The 10,542-nt window shown below is 43.9% G+C and overlaps 1 protein-coding gene across 1 annotated transcript; it reads left to right on the forward strand.

Moving 5' to 3' along the window:
- The first annotated feature begins 1,175 nt into the window (after nucleotides 1–1,175).
- On the forward strand, nucleotides 1,176–8,887 carry LOC123449341 (probable galacturonosyltransferase 14). Its single transcript, XM_045126534.1, has 6 exons — nucleotides 1,176–1,887; nucleotides 3,920–3,978; nucleotides 4,073–4,228; nucleotides 5,730–6,317; nucleotides 7,261–7,563; nucleotides 8,027–8,887. The coding sequence occupies exons 1-6, from the start codon at nucleotides 1,584–1,586 to the stop codon at nucleotides 8,321–8,323; spliced, it is 1,707 nt and encodes a 568-aa protein (XP_044982469.1). The 5' UTR covers nucleotides 1,176–1,583; the 3' UTR covers nucleotides 8,324–8,887.
- Nucleotides 8,888–10,542: the final 1,655 nt, after the last annotated feature.

Consider the following 10,542-nt stretch of genomic DNA (forward strand, 5'->3'; position numbering starts at 1 on the left):
AGAGGCAAAACCGTAAAATTCCGGCGAATATGCGGTTTCGACCCATTTTTCCGGCCAGAACAGAGCCCACATACTCGCCCGGCTCGTAAAAAAAATTGCCGCGGCTCGCAAAACGCACGCCCCGACCACTATATCTACGGTTCCGCGACGCGTGTGCGAGTCGAAATCCTACCCCCCCCCCCCCCCCCCGCCGCCGAGCCCCCGCGATTCCCCACCCCTTCTCCACATTTCTCGCCACCGACGACCACCTCCCCCGCCTCCAGCCGTGATGTGGAGCTCCGGACGCGGCTCCGGCGGCGGAAGCGACCCGGAGCGCGAGCGACGCGTCCGCTTGGACGCCGCGAGGAAGCGCGGGGCCCGGAGGTGGACCAACCGCGGCATGTCGTCGCCGGCGAGCTTCCTCGTCCGGGAGACGGAGGAGTACGACCGTCGGCATGTCGCCGCGAGCTCGTCCTACGCCGGTAGCTCCTCCTCTTCCGCGCGCCTTCTCCCTATGAAGAGGGAGTGGTCGGAGGAGCCGGAGGACGTCGTCGCCGTCAAGGAGGAGCCCGAGGAGCTCGGCCGCCGCGGAGTCGTCGGGCCGGAGGACTTCGTCGCCGACGTGGACGTGGTTGCGGCCGCCATTGCCTAGCGTAGCTTGCATGAGGAGGCGGAGCGCCGGTGCCACGACGAGGAGATCGAAGACCTCTAGTGGCGGCATGCGGTCGAGGCCAACCTCGCCGCCAAGGCGAAGGACGACGAGTGGCGGCGCATCCGCGAGGAGCAGAAGGCGATGTACATCGATCTCGGCAGCTCCGACGAGGAGGACTGAGCTCGCACTGATGTAGTATGTAGTATGTAATATATGTAGTATGTAGTATGAACTTCCCGCGATACTATATATTTTTAAATTATGCAGTTTCATTTACGGTTTCTGTTCGACCGCGCTCATTTTCAATCCGTAAACGAGATCTTCGTGAAACCGCAAAAGCGTTTTGCGGGTCGAGATTTTGCGGGTCTTCTAGAGTTGTTCTTAGGAGTGTAATACTTATCTTACATTTAAATGTGTTTTAGCAAAACCGATACATAAAACTAAAATACAGCATTGGGTGCCCTAACAAATGCCAAACCCGATCGGGGCAAAACCAAAATCGCCTAAAAATTTCCCCTCCCCTGTTCCCATCTCTCCCTGCGTCGCAGCCGGAAAAGGAGAGGAAGGCGAGGAGAAGCAACCCGCCATCACGCCCAGCCTTCCTCGCCTCGCCGCGCACCACCATATTCCGTCCCCCTCCCCCTCCCCCTCCCCCTCCCGGAAATCCTCAAATCCCTGGAGCCTCGCCTCGACCCGGCCCCGAAAATTCCCGGCCAGCTTTAGCCGAAAGCCCCCCGCGTCAGCTCGTATTTGCGACCTGCATTATTCCCTGTTTTTTTTCCTTCTCCCTTCCCCTCCGCCTCCTTTCTCTTCCTACTATTAGTACCGCCCGTGCGATTAGCATGTCTCTGCCCAATGCCACCGCCGCGCCACCGTCGCCGGAACCCTAGGCCGCCGCCGGAGTCGTCGGAGCTCCCCGCGTCGGCGCCGTCGGCGGGGGAGGCGGAGGAGGATGCAGCTGCGGATCTCGCCGAGCATGCGCAGCATCACCATCTCCAGCAGCAATGGCGTCGTCGACTCCATGAAGGTGCGCGTCGCGCCGCAGCCGCCCCCGCCGCCCCTCGCGCCGCAGCCTCCCGCGGGCCGCCGCGCCGCCGGGGGGCCCGGGCCTGGGGCGGGCGGCTGGGGCGCCGCCTGGTACCTGCGCGCCGTCGCCTTCCCCGCCGTCGTCGCGCTCGGCTGCCTCCTCCCATTCGCCTTCATCCTCCTCGCCGTCCCCGCGCTCGAGGCCGGCGGGACCAAGTGCTCCTCCATCGGTAAGATCGATTGGCGCCCCGCGGTCTGATTTCTCCCGTGGCTGATTCGGTGCTTTTTTGGGGGCGGCGCACCTCGGGATCTCGCTGCCCTTGGCGGTGGCGGTCTCGAGGTCTCTCTGGGAATGCGGACATATGGAGATGGTTCATGCCTTAGATTTCGTGCCGAAAACGTGCGGTTTAGCTGGCGATTCAGCTTGCCTGGTTTCCTGATCTCGGTCTGTGGTGTTTTGGAGTGGAACCAAGAGAATTAGTGATTCGGGTTTATGATCAGGCTTTCGGCCTAGTCTAGTTTCAGATCTCGGCCCCATGGTTTTCTGTTATTGGCCAAAATGTAGGATCGTCACTGTCTACTTTGAACCATGGACTGGGTTAAGATTTGGGCGCTGGAAATCCGCCACACTGTTGGATTTGGAAGGAATACTTCTATCCTGCTTTTGAAAATCTTGCAAAACTGGAGTAGAAAGGACATCACAAAAAGATGCTATCCTGCTTTTGAAAATCAACTGTTTGGCGATTAGCTGAACCCTACCCAAATTCTCTGTGCTTCTCATTGATAACTCGAGGACTCCAAGCCAGGGAGCTATTGCATTGCCCTTCATTCACCTGGTTGATCAATTCATTGAAGTTAAATGTGCTTTACTCGAGCATCACTTGCAGAAGGCTTATTTGGCACTCTGCTCTGACCTGATTAGATTCTTAACTCAGGCTACCGTGTAGTTCTTCTCTCCAACCCTTTCAGCAAACTTACTGAGTTAGAGATTCAGGTGTTAGGTTTTGTTATGATGTTACCTTTGGTGATTTGAAGTGAAACCAAGAGAGTTAATGATTTGGGTTTATGAACTATGATTTGGCTTCGGTTTAGTATTTTTTTATCTCGGCCACATGATTTCTTCCTATTGGCCAAAATATAGGAATCTTCACTCTCTAGTTTTCAGCCGTCGATGGGTTAGCTTGTGGAGCTGGATTTAGTATTGTCAGACACACTGTTGGATTTCGAAGGAATTGGTCTTGAACTCTTTGCAAAATTGCAGTAGAAAGGATACCCTGAAAGATGCTATCAGCTTTCTCTTCTTATCAATCTACCTGTCTGCTGATTAGCCGAACCCTGCTCATCATCCATTGAAGTTAAATGTGTTTACTGAAGCGTCTCTCATTGCGCAATCTGCTCTGATATGATTAGATTTGTAATTTGGGTTACTAGATAGTTCCCCTCTCCCACTCTTTCAGCAAACCTGGTCATGTTCTGACTAAGTAATCACTTTATTTGATGTTTTATTTTGAATTTGAAGTCTGCTTTCTTTTTGCTGAGATTTTCAGTTAGCTGCCTTGTGCGGATAGTTTTTCTTTTCTTCATAAGAGCTTGAATGTTAGTTTCTCAGACCGATCTCCCTCTTCAGCTCCATGGTTGGAAAATGAAAAAGATTCTCCTAGTACCATTCCAAACAGGTGCATAATATACCATCCACTGGGAGGATGAGATAGATGACATAGGTCCAGATGCCTTCTTTTAACTTTGTGATTTTTGCAATAGTACTGACCCATTTGGCCCTAAGAAATGTAACCCATATTTTGATAAGTCGAGTTACCACTTACCACACTGATGCCTTTGGTGATACACATTTTGCCTGGGTGCTAAACCAGATTTTGGCTCTTGAGCTTATCTATGGCAGTGACTATTGATGTTGGCCAAATAGGCTCCACATTTTTGGCTCTTGAGCCTCTCTGTAGTAGTGGCCAGAGATCTTGGCCGATAGGCTCCAAGAATATGCTAGTTTTTTGTGTATGGAAAGGATCTCCTTGTTTGGATTGTGATTTGTAAGCTCTCTAGCTTGGATGTAGGCATATGTTTTTCTCAAGCTGCTGATATGGCACTAGGAAGATTGTGTTTGTCCATGGGTTGTTGGTATTTTGGTGCTGTAGATGTGTATTCTGTTGGATGTCATGTTTTTCTTATGGTTAGCTATCTTGTTCTATGAGCTCTACATGTACAAGTTTGCTGCACATATTTGGTGTAACTGTTGCAATCCTGCAGATTGCTTGGGGAGGCGAATAGGACCTAGTTTCCTGGGTAGGCAGGGGGGTGATTCTACAGTAAGATACTCAACTTGTTGACTTTTTCTGTTGGTAAAACATGATTTGTAGATGGGAATATGTATTTACTTTTTTTTTTACTTGTTGGGAACAGAGGCTGGTGCAAGACCTGTATAGAATTTTTGATCAAGTTAACAACGAGGAATCCACTTCTGATAAGAAGTTACCAGAATCATTCAGGGAGTTTCTTTCAGAGATGAAGGATAACCATTACGATGGTAGGACATTTGCTGTCAGGTTGAAGGCTACGGTATGAAACTAACAATGCTAGTTTAATCTGTACTGTCGCATTATTTGAAGCTCAAATTTGCACCGGCTTGGATTTTAAAGCATCCAAAGACCATGGCATCTGAAAACCACAATTTTGATTTACCGTGTATAAAATACCACATGTTTTTGTTTTAAGAAGTTGCTTTGTTGTTTAACTAGCTCATATTTCTATATTTCTAGAGCTATATTTTATTTACTCTTTGGGTAATACCCTTCTATTGTTTGCAGAATTACATGGTACTACCTCCTTTCCTAAATATAAGTCTTTTTAGATATTTCAATATGGACTACATACGGATGTATATAGACATATTTTAGAGTGTAGATTCATTCCTACTCCGTATGTAGTCACATTGAAATCTCTAAAAACACTTATATTTAGGAACGGAGGGAGTATATGATTAGATATGTAAAAACTTGAAATTTTGGCATGTGTGTTGCAAAAATTAGCTCGCATGCAATCCTACAGATCCATGTTCTACATTGCATAATTGTGTTGAACAACTTAGGAAGGGAAAGTATCACCTAGGAATTGAGGCACCACCTTTTTTAACTATACATAAAAAGATAGGCTGTTATTAGTTTTTTTAAAACCAAACACACGGCACATGACGGATTTGAGATAGGAATGTCTGCTGTACACAAACCTCTCAAACTTCTGATACTAAAGTATTTTTGAGAAAACGCCGCATTCTCTAAATCCTTAAAAAAACTTGGATCCAAATAATCACATGTTATGCTACGTGGCGCGTGCCTCAGCAGCTAACTTCTCAAACTAAGTTTGTTTTGTGATACGGGTAGTCTTCAATATGATTTGTACAATGTGTTTCTGTGCAAAATCTAAGAAACTCAAGTTATTGTTTAGTGGAAGAAACAGTCGCACTGGATTGTGCAAAGTTTTTTATACATTTCTTTGATCTGGGACATAGCCATAGAATTAGTAGGTTGCACTGCATTTTTTTCATCTACTCCCTCCGTAAAGAAATGTAAGAGCATTTTATCTAAACACTCTTATAATTCTTTACGGAGGGAGTACATGATAATTCTGCCCTTGTGTGTGAGAATACGGAGTCTCTATCACCATATGCTGTGATCTATACAACTTTACAAGCAAATCGTGTCAAAAATAGTTGCAGGCATGATATGCTCTTTGTTGTTTGTAATCTTTTGAAAAAGAATATCTAACTCTCACATCTCACTAGGGGTGTTTTGCAGCTGATTCATGTAATTTAACATGACTTGCAACTAAATTACCTTTTACCCTGCCATTTTTGGAGCACACGTTTCTGCAGTTCTGGTCTTTTTGCAATTTTATGTTACCAGCTTGATTTGTTATATACTAGTTTATAGGATTCCGCACATTTGTCCTTGCTGGCACAATTTATCTTAGTTCATGGCTCTTATTCCTGGTTTGTTATATGCTATAAAGCTTTGCATTTCGTTTGCAAACTATGTTTAATTAGTCATGCGCTTCTTTGCAGATGAAAAACATGGATAAGGAGGTAAAGAGGTCAAGGCTCGCAGAACAGCTGTATAAACATTATGCTTCAACTGCTATTCCCAAAGGCATTCATTGCCTGTCTCTGCGCCTTACCGATGAATACTCCTCAAATGCTCATGCAAGGAAACAGTTGCCACCACCTGAACTGTTACCGTTGCTTTCTGATAATTCCTTCCAGCATTATATTCTTGCTAGTGATAACATCCTTGCTGCTTCAGTTGTTGTCAGCTCAACTGTACGGTCTTCCTCGGTACCTGAGAAAGTAGTTTTCCATGTTATCACCGATAAAAAAACATATCCAGGGATGCATTCATGGTTTGCCCTTAATTCTGTATCACCTGCAATAGTTGAAGTGAAAGGTGTTCATCAGTTTGACTGGTTGACCAGAGAGAATGTCCCAGTACTAGAGGCTATAGAAAACCACCGTGGAGTCAGAAATCACTATCATGGAGATCATGGAACAGTTTCCAGTGCAAGTGACAACCCAAGGGTACTTGCTTCCAAGCTGCAGGCCCGAAGCCCCAAATACATATCCCTGCTTAACCATCTGCGCATCTATTTGCCTGAGGTGCCTTTTGAACAGAAATGTTCTCTTTCTTGGCTTTCTATTTGTTGTAGTATACAATAATTTAAAATCAAGATCTAGTGTAACACGTGCAGCACCTAAATTTACAAGTGTCTGTTCTTTATGTCAAATGTTTTGGATTGTCCTGCACTGCTAGTGTATAGCTTAGTATATTCCATGATCATGATAAGATTAATGTCAAGCCATGGCACATTTCAATAACTTATTATTAGTGGTTACTTTAGAGGCACCTTCTTTCTTATTGAGCTCACTTTGTTGCCTGCTAGCATTCTTGCACAATAGAACAATGATCACTTCATATGGATAGTTGGGGCAAACTCAAATAAAATCATACTCCCTCTGTCCGATAAAGCTTGTCCCAAGCTTGTCTAGATACATCCATTTGAGGGACAAGCTTTTTCGGACGAGGAGTATGTAATAAATATACTCCGACCTGATATATTAGGTTATGCGGCCAATATGAATTAAATTGCCTTCTAATCAGGTTCCTTTTTTTTATGGCATCAGGGGTTTGCCAAAATAGCATTAAATTGTTTTCAAGCATGGAAAATTGCTTAATATGACATTTACGACAACTAAGTAAAGAACTAAAGATCTGGTCTATCCACGTATACCAAGTTGACGAATACTGAAATATGCCAAGATAGATATCCAACCAACCATCTCACTGTTAATATCCATGTTTAATTTTCTTTCTATATGATACTAAGACGAAAAAGTGCATTTTGTTCTTCCTGCACGATTGCCACATTCATTCTACTTGCTGCTAAAATGTGCCACACTCCTTGTAGATGCTGTTATCTTTGTGTACAATTCTTTTATATTCAATACTTGTGTCGATGCTGTTTTTGTTTGTAAGGTCATGGCTGATGGTCCGTTGTGATTCTCACAATTCCTAAACCTAATGCTGTTCTCATTAAACCAGCTCTTTCCAAGCCTCAACAAGGTGGTCTTCCTTGATGATGACATTGTTGTTCAGCGTGATTTATCTCCTCTTTGGGAGATTGATCTTGAAGGGAAGGTGAATGGTGCTGTGGAGACGTGCAGAGGTGAAGATAATTGGGTGATGTCTAAGCGCTTCAGGACTTATTTCAACTTCTCTCACCCTGTTATAGATCGAAGTCTTGACCCGGATGAATGTGCATGGGCATATGGGATGAATGTCTTTGATCTGGAAGCTTGGAGGAAGACAAACATTAGGGATACATACCATTTCTGGTTGAAGGAGGTAACACATTTTAACTTCAATAATGTCCCAAGTTTGATCAGTCAACTTAAGGTACAATCTTATATATGAATAAATGGATGCTTTGAAGAACCACACATCTATAATTTGTGCTGCATAGTTTAGTCACGTCGTTTCCAACTTGAAAATGTTCAGGCTTCAGCTATGTTTCAGTCACATATGTGCTGTCTAGTATTCCAAATTCTCTATAAAGTACCTGATTTTAACATCTGCTGTATAACTGTTAAAAGAAAGAATGAAGATTTTCTTTCCCTATCTGCAATTCTGTATTGCTTCCACTCCTTCAAACAGAGTGTGAAACACCTGTCTATATCAAATGCCACTTAGGTATGAAGAACAGTTACTCACAACTTTTGTTTCAAGCTTATAAACTTTGTGATGCTAAAATATGCTATAGTTGTTCGCACAGCTGTTCATCTTCATAATTGTTCACTTTTTTTTGCAGAATCTAAAGGCCGGTCTTACTCTTTGGAAATTTGGCACTTTACCACCTGCGCTTATAGCATTCAGGGGTCATGTCCATGGTATCGACCCGTCTTGGCACATGCTTGGCTTAGGATACCAAGAAAGCACGGACATAGAAAGTGTTAAGAAGGCTGCAGTGGTCCACTACAATGGTCAGTGCAAGCCATGGCTAGACATTGCTTTTAAAAACTTGCAACCGTTTTGGACGAAGCACGTAAATTACTCCAACGACTTCATTAGAAACTGCCATATTTTGGAGCCCCTATACGACAGATAAGGACTTTGGACAAATGGTGTAGACACACTGAACTGAGGGGGCATAGCCCCGCCATTCATTTGCTTACTGGAGAGGTGGATTGCTGTTGGTGAAGGAGGAAAGCAATCATCAGTGAAGACATACATATATCGCTGACACGCCCCTGCATCAACCGAGTTGCAGATACCTCGATACTTTGATCTGTATCATATGGGTACACGATTCTTTTCATCTGTATCATATTGGTTGGTCATTCTTTTGGATAGTAGTATAACTATCAAGGGTAGCTTTGGTGAGGTCTCTTCCTCTGGGATTGGGCTGATCCATAATCGGAGAATAATGCAGCGGGCAGTTTAGCGAATTGGAACATCACGGTGAAGAATGGAGGTAGCTAAGGTCGTGACAGTTTATAATGTTTATTTTTACTCCCACATATTCTTTTTTCCTTCTTGAAATTTTGTTCTGCTAGTTTTGTGATCGTTTTGGTAGAGGTCGGAGAAGACTGTAGTAGAGATGATGACATTGCTGTGATTACCTACAGGATATTGTTACAACTGAGAAATGTGCAGATATTAATTCTTTGAAGTTAGGAGTCGTTGCAACACCTATGTTTTTGTGTTGTTTGCGGTGAAGCAAACGCCTCTACTGGAGCTGATGTTATGCCCTGGAAACTGATCGCATCGCCTCGCCGCCACTTAGACGTGTCCAATGTTATGCTACTGGAACTGAAAGCATCGCCTTGCCATGCCCACAAGGCCAGAACCGTCACCACTGAGTGGCCTTCTCGTACATTTACCAGTCCTGATCTATGATGGTATCCTGAAATTATCGACAATATCACGTCTCCAAGCTGAAGCACATGTCTGTGATGTGTGTATAAAGGGAAGTCCACGACTACGTAGGAAAGGGTTCAAGACTCTCGGCATCTCAACACACCATAGAGCTAGGGCTCTAGCTACTCCCCTTAGCAAGGAGGAGCACCTCTTCTTCCTCCTCAAGCATCTCGGAGCGAAGGATCCTAGCTCATCTGTTGTAATCATGTCCACTTGATTATATAGACAACATAAACACTGGGTGTTACACAGTGGCCCTAAGGCCTTGTTTGTTACTAGTGTATTTTAGGGAATTAGTGGAAATTATCCCGGCCAAACTAATAAATCCCCATATATCCTATAACACCATTTGGTTCTAGTGTACTTGACATGTTTCATCCCCACAAATCCCCAAATTCTAGTGCATTTTTCTCAATACCCAATACACTACCCCTACCTAGTGGATTGGGGATAAATGAGGATTTGAAGGGATTGGGTGAACGTTGGGGTTTCACCCAATCCCTATGGGGATTATCCCCACCAATCTCCTCAAAAACCTAGTACCAAACAAGGCCTAACCGGGGGTAAAAAAACCTCCGTGTCACCTTTTGCTTATCACCATGAGTTAGGAGCAGATCGCGAGCCTAGGTGTAGTGCTTGCACGTACGACACTTCGGTTTCGAACTTGAGATACATATTTAGGCCGTCTGTAATGAAAGTATCATAGATAGTATCATGCATGTCAATTAGATAATTTTGATGGAATGAAAAAAAAGAAAAGGTTGAGTATTATATCATATTAAAGGGCTCGCACGCACAACATTTCAGTTCTAAACCCGTAATACATACTTAGGTTGTCCGTAACGAAAGTATCATAGGTAATATCATATGCATGCTTAGGTTGTCCGTAACGAAAGTATCATAGGTAATATCATGCATGCCAACAAACAATTTTAATGAGATAACATATAATTAAATGAAGAAATAAAGGGTCGAGTAATACATCATCTTAAATGATGTGCTACTCCCTTTATCCATATATATAGGGCCTAATGCGTTTTTCGAGATTAACTTTGACCATATGTTGGAGCAATAATATATGACATGCAAGTTACACAAAGCATATTTTCAAATTCATACGTAAAAAGAGCTTTCAATGATATAATTTTCACATTATACGTCTCATATACTATTAATTTTATCAATAGTCAAAGGCAATCTTAAAAAATGCATTAGACCCTATATATGAACGGATGGAGTACTATGTATCATGCATGTCAATAAATTAAGTCATCTATGATACCAACATATGTTATGCACTACGTACGTGTTATAAAATAAAGCATATGATCAATTGTATGGGAGGGATGCCTTCCACGAAGTGTCTGTTGGGGAAAATGTGTCTTCCCAACACACCCCTTCACCTTG

This window comes from Hordeum vulgare, chromosome 4H (genome assembly GCF_904849725.1).
Source record: "Hordeum vulgare subsp. vulgare chromosome 4H, MorexV3_pseudomolecules_assembly, whole genome shotgun sequence".
Classification (NCBI taxonomy): Eukaryota; Viridiplantae; Streptophyta; class Magnoliopsida; order Poales; family Poaceae; genus Hordeum; species Hordeum vulgare.

Bases quoted from the DNA above. Each gene is read 5' to 3' on its own strand.
- LOC123449341 (XM_045126534.1), top strand. From the start codon at position 1,584: ATGCAGCTGCGGATCTCGCCGAGCATGCGCAGCATCACCATCTCCAGC. The intron at 4,229-5,729 runs GTATGAAACTAA...GCTTCTTTGCAG, and splicing joins CTGTCAGGTTGAAGGCTACG to ATGAAAAACATGGATAAGGA. The intron at 7,564-8,026 runs GTAACACATTTT...TTTTTTTTGCAG, and splicing joins ACCATTTCTGGTTGAAGGAG to AATCTAAAGGCCGGTCTTAC.